General features: G+C 50.9%; 1 protein-coding gene across 3 annotated transcripts; it reads left to right on the forward strand.

Moving 5' to 3' along the window:
* Positions 1 to 324: 324 nt before the first annotated feature.
* LOC142908923 (uncharacterized) lies at positions 325 to 14,398 on the forward strand. Of its 3 annotated transcripts, none has more exons than XM_076059586.1 (11): positions 325 to 466; positions 1,113 to 1,311; positions 1,675 to 1,853; positions 2,622 to 3,001; positions 3,207 to 3,372; positions 4,194 to 4,553; positions 9,114 to 9,395; positions 10,038 to 10,383; positions 10,516 to 10,576; positions 11,613 to 11,714; positions 11,927 to 14,398. In XM_076059586.1, exons 1-11 carry the CDS (start codon positions 376 to 378, stop codon positions 11,972 to 11,974), a joined length of 2,214 nt encoding a protein of 737 aa, XP_075915701.1. In that variant the 5' UTR covers positions 325 to 375; the 3' UTR covers positions 11,975 to 14,398. The 3 variants fall into 3 exon arrangements, with proteins under 3 accessions (XP_075915701.1, XP_075915702.1, XP_075915703.1); XM_076059587.1 differs by having other exon boundaries at positions 10,233 to 10,383; XM_076059588.1 differs by having other exon boundaries at positions 9,312 to 9,395.
* The last annotated feature ends 11,575 nt before the right edge of the window (positions 14,399 to 25,973 follow it).

Here is a 25,973-nt window from a genome sequence, read left to right on the forward strand (position 1 = left end):
TTCATTCTCAATAGGAATCGATTCTAAACGCTCTCCTTTTCTAACACAATCGATTCTCATTGTAGGTATCCCAATGGGATTCGATTCTATGCGCTTCAAATCACTAGCTAGATCGATTCCTATGTTATTAGAACAAATCGCCATAATCAATTCCCATGTTATCGAAAATGTATTCGATTCCATTTTACACTCACGACCAACGTCAATTCCAATGCAGTCCCAATAGGGATCGATGCCATCGGCTACATTTTTGACCACTATCGATTCGCATTTGTTATCCCCATAGGAATCGATCCGAATTTTTAATTTAACCTTGAATCGATTTCCTCAGCACGTGACTTGGGTGAGGCGGGCGCGTGGCTGCGTGTGGAGTTAATGGCGATGTCGAAACTCTACAAACTTGGCCTACTCTTCCCCTTCATCCTGCCTCTCCTCCTCCACCACCTTGTCACGTGCAGCAGCCACGGTGAGCAGAGCCCGAAGTGGTCGATAAATCGGGTGCCAGGTTGTGATTGTGTGGAGAGTGGTGGTGCAGTGGTTAGCGCACTGTGTAAGTGTGAGTGGGGAGTGGTGGTACAGTGGTTAGCGCACTGTGTGAGTGTGGAGTGGTGGTGCAGTGGTTAGCGCACTGTGTGTGTGTGGGGAGTGGTGGTGCAGTGGATAGCGCACTGTGTGTGTGTGAGTGGGGAGTGGTGGTGCAGTGGTTAGCGCACTGTGTGTGAGTGTGTGGGGAGTGGTGGTGCAGTGGTTAGCGCACTGTGTGTGAGTGTGTGGGGAGTGGTGGTGCAGTGGTTAGCGCACTGTGAGTGTGTGGGGAGTGGTGGTGCAGTGGTTAGCGCACTGTGTGTGGGGAGTGGTGGTGCAGTGGTTAACGCACTGTGTGTGTGTGGGGAGTGGTGGTGCAGTGGTTAACGCACTGTGTGGGTGTGAGTGGGGAGTGGTGGTGCAGTGGTTAACGCACTGTGTGTGTGGAGTGGTGGTGCAGTGGTTAGCACACTGTGTGTGTAAGTGTGTGGGGAGTGGTGGTGCAGTGGTTAACGCACTGTGTGTGAGTGAGGAGTGGTGGTGCAGTGGTTAGCGCACTCTTGAGTGTTTTTTCTCCATCTGCCCAGCTCCGCTGTTCCCACTGAATGTTCGTTTGGAGTCTCGAGACCTCCTGGCGACCCTTTGCTGGGACCCCGTTGAAGCGGCTCCCAGTGGGGATGGAGGGGATAGACCCCCACTTGTTGATCCTTTAACCATCAACTCGACCACCACGACCACGACCAACTCAACGTTCCTGAATGTTACATACAGAGTTCAGAGCAAACTGTGAGATGCTCACTCACTCAGCCACTCACTCACCAACCCACTCACCCACTCACTAACCCACTCACTTACCCACTCACTCACCAACCCACTCACCCACTCACCAACCCACTCACTCACTCACCAACTCACTCACTCAGCCACTCACTCACCAACCCACTCACTCACCCACTCACTCACCAACCCACTCACCCACTCACTCACCAACCAACTTACCCACTCACCCACTCACTCACCAACCCACTCACCCACCCACTCACTCACCAACCCACTCATCCACCAACCCACTCACACACACACACGTCTCTCTCACCCACTGGCTCCTCACCACCCTCACCACTCCTCCCTGTGTCTCTGTCTGCGCAGCTTCAGACGAGCCCGCTGGCAGACCGTCTGCGCTGCAACAACGGAGACACGGTGCGACGTCTCCTCGGCGCTGGACGATCCCGGTGACCGCTACCTCCTCCGTGTGAGATTCTCCTTCTCATCCTCGCCGTCACGATCCTCACCCTGGGTCGCGGTTGTGGTCCTGCCCTTGATGGAAAGTGAGTGGCACGAGATTGTACATATGCCTGTGTCTCTGTGTGTGTGTCTCTCTGTGTCTCTGTGTGTGTGTCTCTCTCTGTGTCTCTGTGTGTGTGTCTCTCTGTGTCTCTCTCTCTCTGTGTCTCTGTGTGTGTGTGTCTCTCTGTGTCTCTCTTTGTCCGTGTCTGTCTGGTGCTCACTAACAGCACTTGCCCCAACGGTATTTTTCAGGCTACACGGAGGATCTTTGTCATCTTTGTCTGTGTGTGTCGCTGTGTATGTCTGTGACTCTTTCTGCCTGTGTGTGTGTCTTCGGCTCACAAGGGGAGATCACACAAACTCCACTCACTCTGTAGGACAGGGGGAGATCACACAAACTCCACTCACTCACTCTGTAGCACAGGGGGAGATCACACAAACTCCACTCACTCACTCTGTAGGACAGGGGGAGATCACACAAACTCCACTCACTCACTCTGTAGCACAGGGGGAGATCACACAAACTCCACTCACTCACTCTGTAGGACAGGGGGAGATCACACAAACTCCACTCACTCTGTAGGACAGGGGGAGATCACACAAACTCCACTCACACACTCTGTAGAACAGGGGGAGATCACACAAACTCCACACACTCTGTAGGACAGGGGGAGATCACACAAACTCCACTCACACACTCTGTAGGACAGGGGGAGATCACACAAACTGCACTCACTCACTCACTCTGTAGGACAGGGAGAGATCACACAAACATCCCTCGCCATGACCCCCCCTCTCCCGTGTCTCAGCTGTGCTCAGCGCTCCGTCGTTCACCCTGAGGCTCGACAAACTGACGCGGGGGGAGGAGGAGGAGGAGGAGGGCGATGGTGGTGAGGATGAGGATGAGGAGTGCGGTGTTGTGGGTGACGATGAAGACAACGACGATGATGGCTACAGCGACAACGACGACGGCGATGACGATGACCGTGACGGCGGTGACGATGACCGCCGTGATGACGGTGGTCCTGGGGTGGCTGGGGAGTTGGAGGCGGTGGTCGACGGAGAGCCGGAGGTGCGGAAGCTGTCGTTGTTGGTCTCCGTCGGGCGGGGGTGGAGGGCGCTGGTGTCGCACGACGTGAAGTTCCACCATCAGGTTGACATTTCGACAAGAGGCGGCGTTCAACTCACGGTGAGAGATTGCGGGAGTTGTGACGGGGGTCGGGAGGTTGTGGCGGGAGATGTGCGTGGTTGAGTGGGTGGGTGGCGATGCTGCTACTGATGATGATGATACTACCAATGACACTACTACTGATGATGCTACTACTACTGATGATGATGCTGTTGCTGCTACTACTACTGCTGCTACTACTGATGATGATGATGCTTACTGCCAGGAGCGCTTCATCGGATGCCGGTACCAACACCGAATGATGCTTCTGCCGGGACGCGAGGATGAGTACTGTGTCCGCGTGAGAATGGTAGCCGACTTGCCACGGTGGAAGGCAGGGGAGTGGTCTCCACTGTCGTGTGTCTCCGTCCCTCCACCACACAGCACCGTGGGTGAGTGGGTGGCTGGGTGAATGAGTGAGAGGTATTTTTGTGCGTGTGAAGTGGGTCTCTGTGTGAGTAGTCTTGTGGATCTCTATGAGTGGTCTATGGGTCTCTGTGTGAGTAGTCTTGTGGGTCTCTGAGTGGTCTATGGGACTCTGCGTGAGTAGTCTATGAGTTTCTATGAGTAGTCTATGGATTTCGATTTAAAGCTTTCGTGACTGCAAGGATTCATCTTTGGTTCTTTCGGTAAAGTCACCACGTAGAATGAGAATAAAATAAATTGATAAAATAAAATAACACAATAATATTCTCACGACGTTTCGGCCACAACACAAGCGGCCTTCATCAGGTGAAGGGACGAGACTGTCTGGAGGACAGCGCTGGAGCGAACACGAGGACAGCGCTGGAGCGAACACAGCCACGCTCAGACCAGCGCTGTCCTCCAGACAGTCTCGTCCCTTCACCTGATGATGGCCGCTTGTGTTGTGGCCGATACGTCGTAAGAATATTATTGTGTTATTTTATCAATTTATTATTTTATTCTCATTCTACGTGACTTTATCGAAATTACCAAAGAAGATAGTCTATGGGTCTCTATGAGTACTCTATGGATCTCTGCGTAAATAGTCTTGTCGGTCTATAAGTCGTCTATGGGACTCTGCGTGAGTAGTCTATGGGTCTCTATGAGTAGTCTATGGGTCTCTGTGAGTAGTCTATGGGTGTCTGTGTGAGTAGTTTATGGCTCTCTATGAGTAGTCTATGGGTCTCTATGAGTAGTCTATGGGTCTCTATGAGTAGTCTATGGGTCTCTGTGTTGTCTTCCCACCCAGCCCCTCGTGTGGGTGTCGACACGGACGGCCAGGTCACGGCGGTGGTCGGCCAGAAGGTGGCGCTGCTGCGCTGCGTTCTGTGGGGTGCGGCCGTGGTGGTGGTGCAGGCCAACTGGCTGAAGGCCTCCCGTGGCAACGTCTGGGCGGGGGCCAATTTGGCCGCACTCAGCCCGCTGCACGGCACGGCGTACTCCAACTCGTCCCTCGCGGGCCGACTGCGGTTCCGCGTTGGGGGGCCTCCCGGCGACGTCTCGCTGGAGCTGCTGGACGTGCGGGCTGGCGACGGGGGCCTCTTCCTCTGCCACGTGGCCACCTTCCCCCACGACAACTTCGAGGGGAGGGTCAACCTCTCTGTCATCGGTGAGGATTGACACTGCCCCACGCAGAGACCCATAGACTCATCATGCAGAGACCCATAGACTACTCACGCAGACACCCATAGACTACTCACACAGAAACCCATAGACTACTCACACAGACACCCATAGACTACTCACACAGACACCCATAGACTACTCACACAGACACCCATAGACTACTCACACGGACACCCATAGACTACTCACACAGAGATCCATAGACTACTCACACAGACACCCATAGACTACTCACACAGAGACCCATAGACTACTCACACAGACACCCATAGACTACTCACACAGACACCCATAGACTACTCACACAGAGACCCATAGACTCACACAGACACCCATAGACTACTCACACAGACACCCATAGACTACTCACACAGAGACCCATAGACTACTCACACAGACACCCATAGACTACTCACACAGAGACCCATAGACTACTCACACAGACACCCATAGACTACTCACACAGACACCCATAGACTACTCACACAGAGACCCATAGACTCACACAGACACCCATAGAATACTCACACAGACACCCATAGACTACTCACACAGAGACCCATAGACTACTCACACAGACACCCATAGACTACTCACACAGAGACCCATAGACTACTCACACAGAGACCCATAGACTCACACAGAGACCCATAGACTACTCACACAGACACCCATAGACTACTCACTCAGAGACCCATAGACTCACACAGAGACCCATAGACTACTCACACAGAGACCCATAGAATACTCACACAGAGACCCATAGACTCATCACACAGAGACCCATAGACTACTCACACAGAGACCCATGGACTACTCACACAGACACCCATAGAATATTTACACAGAGACCCATAGACTACTCACACAGACACCCATAGACTACTCACACAGACACCCATGGACTACTCACAAAGAGACCCATAGACTACTTACACAGAGACCCATAGACTACTCACACAGACACTCATAGACTACTCACACAGAGACCCATAGATTACTCACACAGAGACCCATAGACTCATCACACAGACACCCATAGACTACTCACACAGAGACCCATAGACTCATCACACAGAGACCCATAGACTCACACTGAGACCGATAGACTACTCACACAGACACCCATAGACTACTCACACAGTCACCCATAGACTACTCACACAGAGACCCATAGACTCATCACACAGAGACCCATAGACTCACACTGAGACCGATAGACTACTCACACAGACACCCATAGACTACTCACACAGTCACCCATAGACTACTCACACAGAGACCCATAGACTCATCACACAGACACCCATAGACTACTCACACAGAGACCCATAGACTCATCACACAGAGACCCATAGACTCACACAGAGACCCATAGTCTACTCACACAGAGACCCATAGTCTACTCACACAGAGACCCATAGACTCACACAGACACCCATAGACTACTCACACAGAGACCCATGGACTCATCACACAGACACCATAGACTACTCACTCAGAGACCCATAGACTACTCACACAGAGACCCATAGACTCATCACACAGACACCCATAGACTACTCACACAGAGACCCATAGACTCATCACACAGACACTCATAGACTACTCACACAGAGACCCATAGACTCCTCACACAGACACCCATAGACTACTCACACAGACACCCATAGACTACTCACACAGAGACCCATAGACTACTTACACAGAGACCCATAGACTACTCACACAGACACCCATAGACTACTCACACAGACACCCATAGACTACTCACACAGACACCCATAGACTACTCACACAGACACCCATAGACTACTCACACAGAGACCCATAGACTCACACAGACACCCATAGACTACTCACACAGACACCCATAGACTACTCACACAGAGACCCATAGACTACTCACACAGACACCCATAGACTACTCACACAGAGACCCATAGACTACTCACACAGACACCCATAGACTACTCACACAGACACCCATAGACTACTCACACAGAGACCCATAGACTCACACAGACACCCATAGAATACTCACACAGACACCCATAGACTACTCACACAGAGACCCATAGACTACTCACACAGACACCCATAGACTACTCACACAGAGACCCATAGACTACTCACACAGAGACCCATAGACTCACACAGAGACCCATAGACTACTCACACAGACACCCATAGACTACTCACTCAGAGACCCATAGACTCACACAGAGACCCATAGACTACTCACACAGAGACCCATAGAATACTCACACAGAGACCCATAGACTCATCACACAGAGACCCATAGACTACTCACACAGAGACCCATGGACTACTCACACAGACACCCATAGAATATTTACACAGAGACCCATAGACTACTCACACAGACACCCATAGACTACTCACACAGACACCCATGGACTACTCACAAAGAGACCCATAGACTACTTACACAGAGACCCATAGACTACTCACACAGACACTCATAGACTACTCACACAGAGACCCATAGATTACTCACACAGAGACCCATAGACTCATCACACAGACACCCATAGACTACTCACACAGAGACCCATAGACTCATCACACAGAGACCCATAGACTCACACTGAGACCGATAGACTACTCACACAGACACCCATAGACTACTCACACAGTCACCCATAGACTACTCACACAGAGACCCATAGACTCATCACACAGACACCCATAGACTACTCACACAGAGACCCATAGACTCATCACACAGAGACCCATAGACTCACACAGAGACCCATAGACTCACACAGAGACCCATAGTCTACTCACACAGAGACCCATAGACTCACACAGACACCCATAGACTACTCACACAGAGACCCATGGACTCATCACACAGACACCATAGACTACTCACTCAGAGACCCATAGACTACTCACACAGAGACCCATAGACTCATCACACAGACACCCATAGACTACTCACACAGAGACCCATAGACTCATCACACAGACACTCATAGACTACTCACACAGAGACCCATAGACTCATCACACAGAGACCCATAGACTACTCACACAGAGACCCATAGACTCCTCACACAGACACCCATAGACTACTCACACAGACACCCATAGACTACTCACACAGAGACCCATAGACTACTTACACAGAGACCCATAGACTACTCACACAGACACCCATAGACTACTCACACAGACACCCATAGACTACTCACACAGAGACCCATAGACTACTCACACAGAGACCCATAGACTCATCACACAGACACCCATAGACTACTCACACAGAGACCCATAGACTCATCACACAGACACCCATAGACTACTCACACAGACACCCATAGACTACTCACACAGAGACCCATAGACTACTCACAGAGAGACCCATAGACTCACACAGAAACCCATAGACTCATCACACAGCCACCCATAGACTACTCACACAGAGACCCATAGACTCACACAGAGACCTATAGACTCATCACACCGAGACCCATAGACTACTCACACAGAGACCCATAGACTCACATGGAGACCCAAAGCTCATTATCTTCTGCAGATGTAGATGCCACTGGTTCTTCACGCTCTGCAGATGTAGATGCCACTGGTTCTTCACGTTCTGCAGATGTAGATGCCACTGGTTCTTCACGCTCTGGAGATGTAGATGCCACTGGTTCTTCACGTTCTACAGATGTAGATGCCGCTGGTTCTTCACGCTCTGCAGATGTAGATGCCGCTGATTCTTCACGTTCTGCAGATGTAGATGCCACTGGTTCTTCACGCTCTGCAGATGTAGATGCCACTGGTTCTTCACGTTCTGCAGATGTAGATGCCACTGGTTCTTCACGTTCTGCAGATGTAGATCCCACTGGTTCTTCACGCTCTGCAGATGTAGATGCCACTGGTTCTTCACGTTCTGCAGATGTAGATGCCACTGGTTCTTCACGTTCTGCAGATGGAGATGCCACTGGTTATTGACGTTCTCTTCACGTTCTGCAGATGTAGATGCCGCTGGTTCTTCACGCTCTGCAGATGTAGATGCCACTGGTTCTTCACGCTCTGCAGATGTAGATGCACTGGTTCTTCACGTTCAGCAGATGTAGATGCCACTGGTTCTTTACGTGCTACAGATGTAGATGCCACTGGTTCTTCACGTTCTGCAGATGTAGATGCCACTGGTTCTTCACGTTCTGCAGATGTAGATCCCACTGGTTCTTCACGCTCTGCAGATGTAGATGCCACTGGTTCTTCACGTTCTGCAGATGTAGATGCCACTGGTTCTTCACGTTCTGCAGATGGAGATGCCACTGGTTATTGACGTTCTCTTCACGTTCTGCAGATGTAGATGCCACTGGTTCTTCACGCTCTGCAGATGTAGATGCCACTGGTTCTTCACGCTCTGCAGATGTAGATGCCACTGGTTCTTCACGTTCAGCAGATGTAGATGCCACTGGTTCTTTACGTGCTACAGATGTACATGTCACTGTTTTTTCGTATTCTGTTGATATTAATGTCACTGGTTCTTCTCGTTTTGCAGATGTAGATGCCACTGGTTCTTCACCTTTTGGAGATGTAGATGCCACTGGTTCTTCACCTTCTGGAGATGTAGATGCCACTGGTTCTTCACGTTCTACAGATGTAGATGCCACTGGTTCTTCACGCTCTGCAGATGTAGATGCCACTGGTTCTTCACGTTCTACAGATGTAAATGCCACTGGTTCTTCACGTTCTACAGATGTAGATGCCACCACCGCCGTCTGTTGCACGCCGGTTGAACTCACGACTTTCGGTCCGAACAGGCAACTGGACACACGAACAGGTTTGTTCGCATCTCTGAATGTTGCATGTGTGTGTGTCCGTGTACGTGTGTGTGTGTGTGTGTGCGTGTACGTGTGGGTGTGTGTGTGTGGGTGTGTGTGTGTCCGTGGACGTGTGTGTGTGTTGGTTTGTGTGTGTTGGTGCGTGTGTGCGTGTCCGTGTGTGTGTCCGTGTGTGTGTGCATGCATGTCTGTTCGTGTGTGTGTGTGCGTGTGCGTGTCTGTCCGTGTGCGTGTGCATGCATGTGTGTGTGCGTGTGTGTGCGTGTGTGTCCGTGTGCGTGTGTGTGCGTGTGTGTGTGTTCGTGTGTGTGTGTTGGTGCGTGTGTGTACGTGTGTGTGTGTTGGTGCGTGTGTGCGTGTCCGTGTGTGTGTGCATGCATGTCTGTTCGTGTGTGTGTGCGTGTCTGTCCGTGTGCGTGTGCATGCATGTGTGTGTGTGTGCGTGTGTGTCCGTGTGTGCGTGTGTGTTCGTGTGTGTGTGTCCGTGTGTGTGTTCGTGTGCATGTGTGTGTGTGTGTGTCCATGTGCATGTGTGTGTATTGCGTGTGTGTGTGTCCCTGTTCTGGCCACCCATCCCCTCGTTTGTCACAATCACGGCCTTCACAGCTGCTGATACTCGCTAACAGCACCCGCCCTGACAGTCCGCCAGGGCCTTCATGGGGGAACTTTGTCTCCGTCCGTCCCTCCGTCTCGCTCCCTCGACCCGCAACGCCCGGGTGCGAGCGCCGCGAGCCTCAAAGCGCACCTAGCCTGGCGCGTGTGGTCATCGCGGCGGTTGTTGTCGTCGTGCTACGGCGGCACGCTGACGCCACGCGGGGGACCGTTTGGCCACGCAGAGAATTCTGCGGCGGCAGCGGCGGCGGGCCGGGCCAGCTGGGCCGCTCCGGCCGCGATCCTCGCCGTGTCCCTCGCCCTGGTGGCCACGCTGCTGCTGCTCTACCGCCACCGCCGTCAGGGTCAGCGTCGTCACGAGCCCTGGGGCCCCTCGTGAGTCGCTCGCTTCTCTCGGACGTCGGGCGGACGTCGGCGGTGCCCGCGGGGTCGTCTGTGTGACGACCTGCCGCTGTGCCCCCCCCCCACCACTACCCCACCACCCCCCCACTACCCACATGCGTGCAGGGAGGATCCCCCCACGCTCCCCAAGGCACCGCAGAGAAACGCGGCGGGCGACCGTGGCTCCGTGAGTGGCACACCGCCAGGACACAGAGGCCCAGTCCATCCGTGTCTCTCTCCGTATTCTGTGTAGTGTGTAGTGTAGTGTATAGTAGTGTAGTGTATAGTAGTGTAGTGTATAGTGTAGTATATAGTAGTGTAGTGTATATACAGAGACACAGTTAGACTCGACCTAAAGCTTTCGTGACTGCAGGAATTCATTTTCTTTGGGTCTTTCGGTAAAGTTGTGCCCACTTTGTTTATGACCCTTGGACTACACCCAACTTTAAAACTTTAAAACAGCCTGCTGCTTCAGCGGCTTTCATCCCCCTCTTTTCTCCTCCTGATGACGATTGCCAAAATAATACCCACAGACTCACCACACAGAGACCCATAGACTCACCACACAGAGACCCACAGACTCACCACACAGAGACCCATAGACTCACCACACAGAGACCCACAGACTCACCGCACAGAGACCCATAGACTCACCACACAGAGACCCACAGACTCACACAGAGACCGACAGACTCACCACACAGAGACCCACAGACTCACCACACAGAGACCCATAGACTCACCACACAGAGAGACCCACAGACTCACCACACAGAGACCCATAGACTCACCACACAGAGACCCACAGACTCACCACACAGAGACCCATAGACTCACCACACAGAGACCCACAGACTCACACAGAGACCCACAGACTCACCACACAGAGACCCACAGACTCACCACACAGAGACCCATAGACTCACCACACAGAGAGACCCACAGACTCACCACACAGAGACCCACAGACTCACCACACAGCGACCCACAGACTCACCACACAGAGACGCATAGACTCACCACACAGAGACCCACAGACTCACCATACAGAGACCCACAGACTCACCACACACAGAGACCCACAGACTCACCACACAGAGACCCATAGACTCACCACACAGAGACCCACAGACTCACCATACAGAGACCCACAGACTCACCACACACAGAGACCCACAGATTCACCACACACTGTGCGTGTTGTGGGGATGCTCCGTGTGTAGTTGCTAACGCTAGAGAGTGGCAACAAGGCGGATGAAGGGCTGCACGAGTTGCCACCGCAGCCTCAGCACCAAGACAGCGGAGCTGGAAGCTACGACTACGCGGTGAGGAGGGGTGGGTGGTGAGTGAGCGGTGAGCGAGCGGTGAGCGGTGAGCGAGCGAGCGGTGAGCGGTGAGCGAGCGAGCGGTGAGCGAGTGTCCGCCCACATCACCGATGCTCCTGCTTAGGCTGAGTGAGCGATCCGCTTCTGGCCACCCCAGGGGGGGGGTGGGTGGGGTCGGTCACCGTCTCTCTAATTTATTCCGACCCCCGCAGGTTTTCAAAGACGAAGATGACGACGAGGCGAGGGAGGAAGATTTTTGAGAAGCGGCTCGGGGTGGGGGGGGGAGGAGCGAGAGTGCTTCACCTTGCCGTGCTCCACCTTGCCGTGCTCCACCTTGCCGCGCCCCATCTTGCCGTGGTTGCCGGGGCAACGCCGGGGCTTGTCGCTTCGCGAGCGGGTGAACCCCCCCCGAAAGAACCAAGAAGATTTGTTGTTGTTGTTTGATCCCAACTGAATTTCGATTTAAAGCTTTCATGACTGCAATGATTCATCTTGTTTGGTTCTTTCGGTAAAGTCACGTAGAATGAGAATAAAATAATAAATTGATAAAATAAAATAACAATAATATTCTCACGACGTTTCGGCCACAACACATCGGACCTGGATCTTGTGTTTATTCAGGATTTTGGAGATCTTTTTAGTGACCCCTGCAATGTAGGGTAAGGTGATGGTTCAACACAGTACATAAAATCCGTGATTTAGTTCCATCTGTAAAAGATGCTGTTCCAGACATACAGTACCCGGGCGTTTACAAACTAAAGTGCCTCTGTGGTAGTAGCTACATTGGAGAAACCAAAAGACATATCTCGGACCGCATCCGCGAACATAAAGCAGACTTGAAACACGGTAGGACGAACTCCTCTGCCGTGGCAGATCACTGTTATAATTCAGTGGGCTCACATGACATTGACTTCTCCAAGACGGAGGTTCTTTGCAAACCAACCGGCTACCATGAGAGATTCGTTCATGAGGCCATTCACATATACAAGCACAGAGACAATTTCAACCGAGAAGATGGATTCAGGCTTAGTAACCACTGGAAAGATGTTTTAAATCATTTCTGTTCTTAATTAATTGTATTTTTACGATGACCTTCAGACCGCAGCTCTTTCGCCAGCATTGCCTCTTAATTCCTCTCACACCATGGTTAATGGTATAGTTTTACAACATGGAGTATACTAGGGCCTCGCAGCTGTCTCTCTCCCCCTCCTCTGTTCCGACCATGGACGAACTCGTCCGTCTGAACGGGGCCCGTAGCTATCCGTGGTGCTGAAATTTGAGGGTAAGAATCCACCCATTTTTTCGCCATATAGCATTGTGATATATAACGACTTATTGTTGGTAGCTTAGCTGATTGGAGAATATAGAGTTTATTGATAACATGAAGGTAATTTATATTTTAGTTTTTATTGGTTCACTATATAGTACTGTGAATAGCTCAGATGTGTAGTCATTTCTGTGACCAGTCACTAGCTAATCACTCAGTTATTTCAATGCTAAATTCGCCTAGTTATTTCAATGCTAAATTCTCCTGTTTGATTTGTACTAAGTGCCTCGGTGAATGTGTATGCTCTGACTTTAACGTAGCTATTTCTGTAGCAGCTACAAGCTAATCACTCAGCTATTTCAATGCTAAATTCTATGCTAATTCCATTGTCAAGGGGTGCCTCTGCGGATGTGTATGCCTTAACTTAGCTATTTCAATGCTAAATTCTATGCTAATTCCTTTAACAATGGGTGCCTCTGCGGATGTGTATGCTTTAACTTTTAACATAGCTATTTCTGTGACCAGCCACAAGCTAATCATTCAGCCATTTCAATGCTAAATTATATGCTAATTCCTTTGTCAAGGCGCTTTGTTCCTCTCACACAGCTTAAAGGCCGTGATCTGAACGTGGCTCTTTCACTCCAGCGCTGTCCTACCAGACAGTCTCGCCCCTTCACCTGATGAAGGCCGCTTGTGTTGTGGCCGAAACGTCGTGAGAATATTATTGTGTTATTTTATTTTATCAATTTATTATTTTATTCTCATTCTACGTGACTTTACCGAAAGAACCAAAGAAGATGATCCCAACTGAGCGATGTTTTTCAGCATTGGGGGATATTTGCCTCGTGCCGGTTACAATCGGTGCCCCGAGTTTGGTTTTTCACTTTTTTTTGGGGGTGGGAATTTTGTTTTACGAGCTCTCTGTTACCGGACGCAGTTTTTTGTTATTTTATTTTAGTCTTCGCGACGGTCTCTCACCTCCCAGCGCTTTCCCCCGGCGTTGGTGTGCCGCTGGACGGGAGGCGACTGGGCGTGGTGCCAGGGAGCCAGGTGAGAGGGGGGTGGGGGGGTGGGGGGAGAATTTAAATTCGCCTTCGCGTGGCCGGGGGTCAACGAGCGGCGAAATCGGCACGGTCCGTCACGACGTCCGGCACCGAGAGGGAGTTCCGCGTGTTTATATTATTGTTTTACCGGGGCGACAAGCGGCGTCACGATGGCGCGTACAACGCCGTGAGCCTTCGTGCGCCACGTCAGCGTCCCGGTTTTTTTATTTCTCCCTGAACCCGGCCAGTTTCATCGGCCGCTCCCACGATGCCGCGGCACTTTCGTAGTTTGACGCTGTTGGTTTTCGGCGAGCCAATATCAGCCGGGTTAGATTGTGTGAATGAATAAATGCACAAATGTGGCTGTCGCCTGACGAAGCTGGTTGTTGTGATTGCTGGCGAAATGTCACGGTGTCCAGAGTGCAAATGTTGTTGCTTGGCTCGCTAACCCACCAGTGTGATGTGCTAGTGTACTACACTACACTACACACTACACTATGCATTACACTATGCACTACACTATATATACTACACTATACTGTACACTACACTATACACTACACTATACATTACACTATACACTACACTATACACTACACTATACAATACACTGTACACTACACACTACACTATACACTACTATACACTACACGATACACTACACTATACACTACACCAGTGGTTCTTAACCTTGTTGGAGGTACCGAACCCCACCAGTTTCATATGCGCATTCACCGAACCCCTCTTTAGTGAAAAATAAAATGTGATTTTTTTTCAAATTCAAGACATAGATATGTTTTTTACTGGTACACAAAATGAGCCGTGCATGAGCATTACCTTGTTCAAAGAATAAAACCAACACAATGCATAAACTCACAACAAATTACATACCTGGAAATCAATGTGACTTCTGCTGTTGCCTTTGAGAGATCAGTTCAGATATGCGTGGCTTCACCTTGGCAAGTGCCACTCTCATGTCATTTTCACAGCAAAGTCTGTTCCTTTTCTTCGTTTTTATGTCCAGCATCCTCGAAAAGGATTGCTCACAAAGATATGTTGTAACAAATGGTATAAAAAAATCCAGGGCTTTCTTAGCAATAACTGGATACTTGTGCATTTGTCGACACCAAAACTTTGAGAGCGTTGTTGTTCTGAAGAGTTGCTGTTGAACCTGGCTCTGCTGAATTTCAATGATTTCGTCGAGGAATTCATCATTGACATCTGTTTCAACAGCAAACGTGAACAGCTGTCTCACCCATGCTGGATATGACTCTCTTGTAGGGAAATATCCGTCGAGAGACTTTGCAAGCTCATCTAAGTGCGTAGCAATTGTTTGCTTTAGTTCCGTGGATACAGAAATATCTCCGATTCCAGACACATCTTCGATCTTACTTGCACAGTCGTCCAGAAGCGGGAAGTTTGCGAAGTTATTGTTCTCTGTTCGTCGTTTCCATAACGGTAGCTTTTTTTGAAAAGCCTTCAGGTGTTCTTCCGCTTCCATGATATTGACTCCACCACCCTGCATCTGCTGATTGAGATGATTGAGAGCTGCGAATATATCAGCCATGTACGCTAAAATGAGAATGAACTCAGGATTTTTGAAGCAATCTGCATGGCAGTGTTGGTGCTCTTGCAAAAACAGGGCTAATTCCACACGCATGGCAAAAACACGATTCAGCACCTGTCCCCGGGATAACCACCGAATATTAGAATGGAGCAGAAGTACCTCAAATTCAGAGCCCATTTCTTTACACAGCTCACTGAAGATGTGGTGCCTCAGAGCACTTTTTCGCACATAGTTCACACATTCCACCACAGTTTTTAATACTTCTGCCATTTTTGGAGGTAAGGTTTTTGTTGCCAACGCATGCCTGTGCAGAATACAATGCGTCACAATGATGTGTGGTGCATCGGCCTTTACTAGCGCACCAAAACCAGACTTTCTTCCCAGCATGACTGGAGCTCCGTCCGTACAAACTGCAGAAACCATATCCCATGAAAGATTGTTGTCTCTGAAGAAGTCATCCACAAGCTTCTTCACATCGGCTGCCTTCGTTGTTGTTGTAAGAGGCTTACAAAATAAAAACTTCTTTTATCATGTCGTCTTTCACATAGCGTACAAAAACAGCAAGCTGGCTTAGATCAGGAGCGTCTGTGGTTTCGTCGAGTTGAAGGCTGAATTTTGCCGGGCTTGAAATCAGATCCGCGACTACTTGAGCCAAGATGTCTTTACTCATGTCTTCTATTCTGTCACTGACGGTGTCATTTGAAAGGGGAATTTGTGATAATTTACCTTCGGCCGCTGTTCCGAGTATCAGATTCGCCATCTTTAATGCAGCTGGTTTCACAAGTGTTTCACCAATGGTGTGTGGCTTGCCCTGCTTTGCGATCAGGTAAGCAACTTCGTACGATGCTGTCAGGATCGGTTTGTTAACAGGTACAAATCCAAGAGCAGGCAGAGTGGCCCTTTCATCGAATCTGGCTCTCTTCACCCTGAATTCAGCAAGTGTTGTGTTCTTGTATTCCCCGTCTCCATGCAGCTTCAAGAAGTGTTCCTTTAGTTTTGCCGGTGCAAGACTAGAGTTGCTCAACTTGGCGTTGCAAATCATGCAGATAGGACGCTCACTCCCATCACGTTCCGTGATACATGAGAATCCATGTTGTACATATTCGTCCGACCACTTTCTTCTTTTGCCCGACAGTATGGATAAAATATTAAAGAAATCACACGACGTACGACAACAACAGTCACACGTTGACTACTGAGTACGCACTAAATTCCCCGCAGCGCTGATTGGCCAAGCAGTGTAGCATGATCATCTGCAGCCAGTGATGGCCAAGCGGGCCGTGTGTGTCATCACAAATTTACACAATAATTCAAGTGTGTCCGGACCTCCGTGGCGGGGGCTCTGCCGAACCCCTGAGATCGACTCACCGAACCCCTGGGGTTCGATCGAACCCAGGTTAAGAACCACTGCACTACACTATACACTATACACTACACCATACACTACACTATACACAGGTTGAAATTGTGTCTGCTGTGTATATGGATGGCTTCATGAACGAATCTTTGTTGATGGCCATCGTCTTAGAGAAATCAACTTCGTGTGAGCCAGCCGTAGTATTAAAATAATCATCAGCCACGGTAGAAGCGTTGGTCCTACCGTGTTACCAAATCTGCCTTCTGCTCACGAACACGGTCTGAGACACGTCGCTTAGTTTCCCCAATGTAACTGCAGACACAGCTTAGTTTGTAGACGCCGGGATATTGCATGTCAGGAATCTTGTCTTTCACAGATGGGATCAGATCGCGAATTTTATGTACTGTGTTAAATCGTACCTGGATCTTGTGTTTGTTCATGATTTTGGAAATCCTTTTGGTTACCCCTGCTATGTATGGCAGGGTGATGGTTTTTATTGGATCCTCAGATGGCTCCTTCCTCACGTACTCTTTGGTTCTATTCGGTAAAGTCACGTAGGTTAAAAAAATAAAACAACAAAAATCACGACGTTTCGGCCACAACACAAGCGGCCTTCATCAGGTGAAGGGACCGGGCTGTCTCGAGGACAGAGCTGGAGTGAAACACAGCCACGCTCAGACCGCGACCTTTAAGCTGTGTGCGAGGAAACAAGGTGCCTTGACAAAGGAATTAGCGTAAAAAAATAGCATTTGATTGGCCGACTTAGCATGATGAATGGTGTACATGCGGGTGCACATGCCGGTTGGCGCGGGGGGGGGGGGGGGAGTTTACATATTGATGGTGTGAAAAGAGAATTTTTAAGAACTGCGAAAGTTTGGGGTACCACTACTTTGCGGATTGTGTAGTCAGACAATCCATTCGCCTTGAGGGCTTGGTGTACGTGTTTTGAGTTCACTGGTCAGGCGTTCGTGGCCGGAGATGCACTGAGCTCTGTGGTGTAGCGTTTTGACGAGGAAATTCTTCCGGGATGGATGGTGCTGGGATTCGGGTTTTAGGTAGCCGTCAGTCTGGGTTACTCTCCTGTAGACAGAATGGCTCATTGAGCCATCTGGTCTCTCTTTGATTGAGACATACAAGAAAGGTAGCATGCCATCCGTTTCTACCTCCGTGGTGAATTTGATGGCTGGGTTTATGGAATTGATGTGGTTGAGGAATTTTATTTTGAGCCGGTTGGCCATGTGGCCAGATGACAAACGTGTCATCCACATAGCTCTTCCACAAGGACGGACGTAGAGTGGATGCCTGGATGGCGTCCGTCTCAAAAATTTTCCATGAAAACATTGGCCACAACCGGTAATAAGGGAGAACCCATAGGGGTGCCTTCAACTTGTTTGTCGAATGTTCCATTCCGGGTGAGTATTGGTGAGGCAGTGTCTCGCCAGGACCGGTACATCGGCATTCAATCCTCGTTGGACCAAATCCTCAATGATTGCAATGGGTATCGGGCACAGGAACTTTGGTGAACAAAGAAACTACATCGAAACTGACGAGTAAGTCACCTGGGAACAGTGAGATGTCTTTCATTGACGATACCAGGTGAGCTGAGTTAAGTACAGAAGAGGTGGTCTTACCAGTGAATGGCTGAAGGTCTCAGATATCGGGCCAGTTCGTAGGTGGGTGAGCCAATGGTGGAGACGATGGGATGGAGTGGTGTACCTTCTTTATGGATTTTTGGTAAGCCATATAATCTGGGTGGTCTAGCAACAGAAGGTTTTAAGAAAAACCGTTTTGGTCTGTTCAATTAATGAAGCTGAATCAGTGATGATGCTGTTCGTTTTTGTAACGAGGCTGTTGGTGGGATCTCTTTAAATTTTTTGTGTAGCTACCATCATTAAGTAGCTCCTGAATTGTTATTGTTCTATGTGATTTTGTCCATGATGACCGTGGCATTGCCCTTATCGGCTGAGAGGATCACGATATCATCTCTCTTTTTCAATTGAGATTATACATGTATTTATTTACTGCCAAGATGGCGCCGATGATGGCAGCCTCGGCCGGTTGGTGCGCCCTGTTTTGTCCAGTTTTGTCTTGAGAGGGGCTTGCTGTTCAACACACTCGTGCTGGTGAGAGAGGCCTGCTGTTCATCACACCCGTGCTGGTGAGAGAGGCCTGCTGTTCAGTACACCCGTGTTGAGGGGCCTGCTGTTCAGCACACCCTTGCTGGTGAGAGAGGCTTGCTGTTGAGAGGCCTGCTGTTCAGCACACCCGTGCTGGTGAGAGAGGCCTGCTGTTGAGGGGCCTGCTTTTCAGCACACCCGTGCTGGTGAGAGGGGCCTGCTGTTCAACACACCCGTGTTGAGGGGCCTGCTGTTCAGCACACCCGTGCTGGTGAGAGAGGCCTGCTGTTCATCACATCCGTGTTGGTGAGAGGGGCCTGCTGTTCAGCACAACCGTGCTGGTGAGAGAGGCCTGCTGTTCAGCACACCCGTGTTGAGGGGCCTGCTTTTCAGCACACCCGTGTTGGTGAGAGAGGCCTGCTGTTCAGCACACCCGTGCTGGTGAGAGAGGCCTACTGTTGAGGGGCCTACTGTTCAGCACACCCGTGCTGGTGAGAGAGGCCTGCTGTTCAGCACACCCGTGTTGAGGGGCCTGCTGTTCAGCACACCCGTGCTGGTGAGAGGGGCCTGCTGTTGAGGGGCCTACTGTTCAGCACACCCGTGTTGGTGAGAGAGGCCTGCTGTTCAGCACACCCGTGCTGGTGAGAGAGGCCTGCTGTTCAGCACACCCGTGTTGAGGGGCCTACTGTTTAGCACACCCGTGCTGGTGAGAGGGGCCTGCTGTTCAACACACCCGTGCTGGTGAGAGGGGCCTACTGTTCAGCACACCCGTGCTGGTGAGAGGGGCCTGCTGGTCAACACACCCGTGCTGGTGAGAGGGGCCTGCTGTTCAACACACCCGTGCTGGTGAGAGGGGCCTGCTGTTCAACACACCCGTGCTGGTGAGAGGGGCCTGCTGTTCAACACACCCGTGCTGGTGAGAGGGGCCTGCTGTTCAACACACCCGTGCTGGTGAGAGAGGCCTACTATTCATCACACCCGTGCTGGTGAGAGGGGCGTGCTGTTCAGCACACCCGTGCTGGTGCGAAGATGGCGCTGATGATGGTAGCCTCAGCCGGTCGGTGCGCCCTGTTTTGTCTTGTTTTGTCTGTCAATTCAGTGTTTTGCCAAGATTTTCGGAGTTCTCTAACAAGAGACGAACTTTTAAATATCAGGGAAACAACTCCTGTGGATTTAATTCCTACTTTTCTGCTTCCAGCGGCAGAATTAGTAGGCATTCTAGTCAATGCCGCGCTAGGCTTTGCTCAAGCAACGAAACGCCGCCCAAGGGGTAAACGGTCGGGGGCTCTAGTACGGCTACGCGGAATCCGAACAGTGCTGCCGAGCTTTTTCCTCTCCAATGTACGTTCACTGTACAACAAAATGGATGAACTTCAGCTACTGATGGTAAAAAACAAAGACTTTCTTTCAGCTTCTACATTGTGCTTCACGGAAACATGGCTGTGTGATTTGATTCCGGACACTTCGCTACAACTAGCAGGATTCCATCTTGTAAGATCAGATCGTGACATAGCACTCTCCGGCAAGACGAAAGGCAGTGGTATTTGTTTTTACATTAACAGTGGCTGGTGTGTAGATGTCACAGTGATTCTGCAACATTGTTCTCCACTCCTTGAATCAATTTTTATAACCTGTAAACCGTTTTACTCGCCTCGCGAGTTCGCGTCGCTCATTTTGGTCGGAGTTTATTTGCCGCCTTGTCCTCAGGTTAAAGAGGCCCAACGCATGCTCGCCGATCAGATTCTGAGTGTGGAGCGAGCAAATCCAGATTCGTTGGTTATCTTACTTGGCGACTTTAACAAAGGTAATCTCAGCCACGAACTCCCCAAATACATACAATTCATTAAATGCCCAACCAGAGAAGGGAACACTCTGGATCACTGCTACACTACAGTCAGTAGAGCCTACCACGCCGTCCCCCGAGCAGCACTAGGACACTCTGACCATGCCATGGTCCACCTGATTCCTGCATACAGGCAGAAACTAAAACTCTGTAAACCTGCTGTGAGGACATCTAAACAGTGGACCAGTGAGGCTGTGGAAGATTTGCGGGCGTGCTTAGATTGTACTGACTGGGATATGTTCACGACTGCTACTAATAGTCTGGATGAACTCACAGAGGCTGTGACGTCCTACATCAGCTTCTGTGAGGACTGCTGTATCCCAACACGTACCAGGGTGAACTTTAACAACAATAAGCCCTGGTTCTCAGCAAAGCTCAGAAGGTTGAGGTTAGAGAAGGAGGAAGCATTTAGGAGTGGAGATAGAGACAGATTCAAGGAGTCGAAGAACAGGTTTAGCAAAGCGGTGAGAGAGGCTAAACGACTGTACTCAGAGAGACTAAAACACCAGTTCTCTACAAAAGACGCTGCTTCTGTCTGGAGAGGGCTCAGGCAGATCACCAACTACAAACCCAGAGCCCCCCACACCACTAACGACTCCCGCCTAGCCAACGACCTGAACGAGTTCTACTGTAGATTTGAAAGACAATTGGACTGTCCTGAACCACCCCTTATGACCCAAGAGGCCCCATCCCCCACCAATACTACAGAGACGACTATCTCCCTTCAAGAGGGAGAAGTTAATAGACTTTTCAAGAGGCAGAATCCACGCAAAGCAGCCGGGCCAGACTCTGTCTCTCCAGCCACCCTCAGGCACTGCGCTGACCAGCTGTCTCCGGTGTTCACCAACATCTTTAACACCTCCCTGGAGACATGCCATGTACCAGCCTGTCTCAAGTCCTCCACCATCATCCCTGTGCCCAAAAAGCTAAGGCCAACAGGACTAAATGATTACAGACCGGTCGCCCTTACATCTGTGGTAATGAAGTCTTTTGAGCGCCTGGTCCTGGCACACCTCAAAGCCATCACAGACCCTCTCCTGGACCCCCTTCAGTTTGCCTACAGAGCCAACAGGTCTGTGGACGATACAGTTAACATGGCCCTCCACTTCACCCTACAGCATCTGGACGCCCCAGCATCCTACGCCAGGATCCTGTTTGTGGACTTCAGCTCTGCCTTCAACACCATCATCCCTGCCCTGCTTCAGGACAAGCTCTTCCAGCTGAACGTGCCATACACCACCTGTAAATGGATCACAGACTTCCTGTCTGACAGGAAGCAGTGCGTTAAGCTGGGAACACAAGTCTCTGACTCCAGGTCCATCAGCACCGGAACTCCTCAGGGCTGCGTCCTTTCCCCTCTGCTCTTCTCCCTGTATACCAACAGCTGCACCTCCAATCATTTGTCCGTCAAACTATTGAAGTTTGCGGATGACACCACCCTCATTGGGCTGATCTCTGGTGGGGATGAGTCTGACTATAGGTGGGAAGCTGACAATCTGGTGACCTGGTGTAGCCAGAACAACTTAGAGCTAAATGCTCTAAAGACAGTTGAGATGGTTGTGGACTTCAGGAAGAATACAGCACCACTCACCCCCATCACCCTGTTAAACTCCCCAGTCAAAATTGTAGAGTCCTTCCGCTTCCTGGGCACTATTCTCTCCCGGGACCTTAAGTGGGAATTGAACATCAGCTCCCTCACCAAGAAAGCTCAACAGAGGATGTACTTTCTACGGCAGCTGAAGAAATTCAACCTGCCAAAGACAATGATGGTGCAATTCTATACAGCGATCATTGAATCCATCCTCACCTCCTCCATAACCGTCTGGTATGCTGCTGCCACTGCCAAGGACAAGAGCAGACTGCAGCGTATCATCCACACTGCTGAGAAGGTAATTGCCTGCAATCTACCAACCCTCGAGGACCTGCACACGACAAGGTCCATGAGGCGAGCGAGGAAGATTATGGCCGATTTCTCCCACCCTGGACACTCTCTGTTTCAGCTACTCCCCTCCGGCAGAAGGATTCGGTCCATCAGGACCAAAACCTCACGCCATAAAAACAGTTTCTTCCCATCTGCTGCTGGCCTGTTAAACAAGGCCAAGGGCTAACACTGTTTTTAACATTTGATCTACAGAACGACACCTTACCGATATTAACTATGTTACCCTATTTGTATTTTTTATTTTTAAATTATATCTTAAAGCTATTTTATATTCGATATTTATTTAATTTTATATACTTCAGCCCCTTGGTGTTAGACTTTAACCCTTATTATAGTAAGACTTGTTTAAAACTTATTTAAGATTTTAGATTCCTATATGTTGAATGTATGCACCATCCTGCCAAAGTAAATTCCGTGTCGGTGTGAACTTACATGGCGAATAAAACCCTTTCTGATTCAAAACGCTCATCCTTACTGACGTTGCTGGCTGGCATCTTAGCGCTCTTGAGGGTTGCAGCGATCTCAGATCTTGTCGCGTCTGCAGCCACGTGTCCCCAAACCCTTAAGAGCGACATGGACCTGGGCAACGATATCATCCGCTGGTTTGTGTTTGTGGTGACTACAAAGTTTAACCGTTAGCCAAAGCCAGCTTCAGACCGTTGCAAATAGGGCTAATACTCAAGATTAATAACAACCTCGTCAACGTCAAACTTTTTAACGTGTTGATCTGACTTCTTCTTGGAAAGGAGGTTGAACTTGGAAATCAGGTTATCTTTACATTCAGCTGACACGTTATCTACACGTTCCCAATCAGACGTAGACATTTTATTTCCCCCCCGTCATTGTTAAGTGCGATTTCCAGAGTGTCTCGTCCGCGTGATCTAGTTCAGCGCGTAGCAGTCTAATTCTCTCTTAGATCAGGGGCCAAGCTATAGGCCCCTGAACAAGATTCGTTTGGCATTGGAAGACGTGATGTGTGGTGCCACCGGAGCGGGGCAGCTCGGCCTCCCCCCCCCACTAAACACTCGCATGCACCCCCCTAGGGTCTCGAGGAGGGATCACTTGGTACGATGGGTTTTCACCCGAAGACCCCACTAGCAGGGATCACGTGGTACGATGGGTTTTCACCCGAGGACTCCGCTAGCAGGGATCACGTGGTACGATGGGTTTTCACCCGAGGACCCCGCTAGCAGGGATCATGTGGTACGATGGGCTTTCACCCGAGGACCCCACTAGCAGGGATCACGTGGTATGATGGGTTTTCACCCGAGGACTCCACTAGTAGGGATCACGTGGTACGATGGGTTTTCACCCGAAGACCCCACTAGCAGGGATCACGTGGTACGATGGGTTTTCATCCGAGGACCCCACTAGCGGGGACGTTCCACGGCTTCCCCGGACCAGGAAATTTTCCGAGCCCCCCCAGACAGGATTATGTGGCGCCCTCCCCCCACAAAAAGGGGGGCATAGAGCTTAGAGCTTTACAGGCCGGCCGCGATGAAGCATACACAACACGTGGGGGGTGGTGGGAACTTCATCCAGCACCCAGCGTCAGAGTAAACAGCGGGCTGGGAGGGTTAAAGCAACAGGCCGATAATAAGTAGACACACAGAGAGAGAGACAATGGGGAGGGTGGTGGATGACGTGACCACCCCCTCCCCCCATCCCCAACGGCCAGAGCGCTCCTAACGGCCGCAAAGAGGATTCGATTGGATGCGCAGGATGATGTCACATGACCCGGGGGAGGGGGTGGGGGGGATTCGATTAGATGCACAGGATGACGTCATATGACCCGGGGGGGGGGGGTGGGGGGCGGAGTTAAGGGGCTTGGGACATATATAAGGGTGGTGCAGGAGGGAGAATTTGTGGCAGAGTCCTTCTGGAGCGGCGGCGGTGGCGGGAGACAAGTTAGCCGTCCTCAGGGTCCGCGCTCGGGACGCCCGCAGGGTGGAGCTGAGAGCGATCGACGAGACAAAGTCCCCCAAGGAGAGAGAGGGAACATCTCCCTCGGCCCCGTTGGGCAGCGGCGGCAGCGGCCGCAGAGGTGAGCGGCGGACACGGACAAAGGAGGTCAGTTCGGTCGGCTCGGGCTCAGGCGGTGGACGCACTCTGAGACGGGTAGGTGAGAGAGGAGGAAGGGCTGCCGCTGGCTGGAGGGGGACATACACGGGAAATAAATCTTAGCGCAGACTACTGACTTTGTGACGCATGTGTGTGCGTGTGTGTGTGTGCGTGTGTGTGTGAAGAGCGGTGGGACAGCGATCGGCGTACGACGGTGTGCGTGTGTGTGCATGTGTGAAGAGCGGTTACGGCCTTCATAGGTGCTGCTCGCTAACAGCACTTGCCCCTACAGTCTGTTAAGGCTATATGGGGGATCTTTGTGAAGAGCGGTGGGACAGCGATCGGCGTACCACGCTGTGCGTGTGTGTGGGTGGCTTTAATCAGCATAGGCACCCGTAAATAAATAATTAAACAGAGGGACGTTTGACTTTCACCGCAAGCGAGCGCGCAGAGATTAATTAATTAATTGCTTACCCAGCGCGTGCATATTAAACTACCCTACTACGGTTGCCCGCACCCACGCGCGTGGGTGGTCGCGCGCGTGGGTGGGGGGGTCACGTGGGTGGGGGAGGGCCGTCCAGCGCCCGTTGGCTGTTGACACAACGGCTTAGTATAAATAAATAATTAACTCTGAGCAGCCGCCAGCGGCGAGTGGGGGGGGTGGAGGGGTGCTGATGTCACCCCACCCGCTCGCGGGGGAGGGGGGAGGGGAAGATCAGCCCCCCCCCCACCTAATGGGGAGTGGGGAGGGGGAGATCAGTCCCCCCCCACCTAATGGGGAGTGTGGAGGGGGGCATTAGCCCCCCACAGATGGAACCAGGGGGGTCGGTGTGTAAATGAGACCGGCGTTCCCTTTGAGAGTGGCTCACATCTCTTCAGGACACGTGAGCGACTCGATCGGGATGAGCTTTCTTGTGCTCGGGAGTTTGTTAAAAGATCTTCACGGCGACGTGGAAACGCTCCCTGTAGAGGCTTCACAGCTCTTGGGATTCTCCTCCTGCAAGCTGAACACAACAGCAGCCTCCATCTGTCACGCACCGGGGCTGTGGGCGGGGCTGTGGG

The sequence above is a fragment of the Petromyzon marinus genome, unplaced genomic scaffold, assembly GCF_048934315.1.
Source record: "Petromyzon marinus isolate PM22_M1 ecotype Great Lakes invasive population unplaced genomic scaffold, UKy_Petmar_22M1.pri1.0 PM_G_Scaffold_11, whole genome shotgun sequence".
Classification (NCBI taxonomy): domain Eukaryota; kingdom Metazoa; phylum Chordata; class Hyperoartia; order Petromyzontiformes; family Petromyzontidae; genus Petromyzon; species Petromyzon marinus.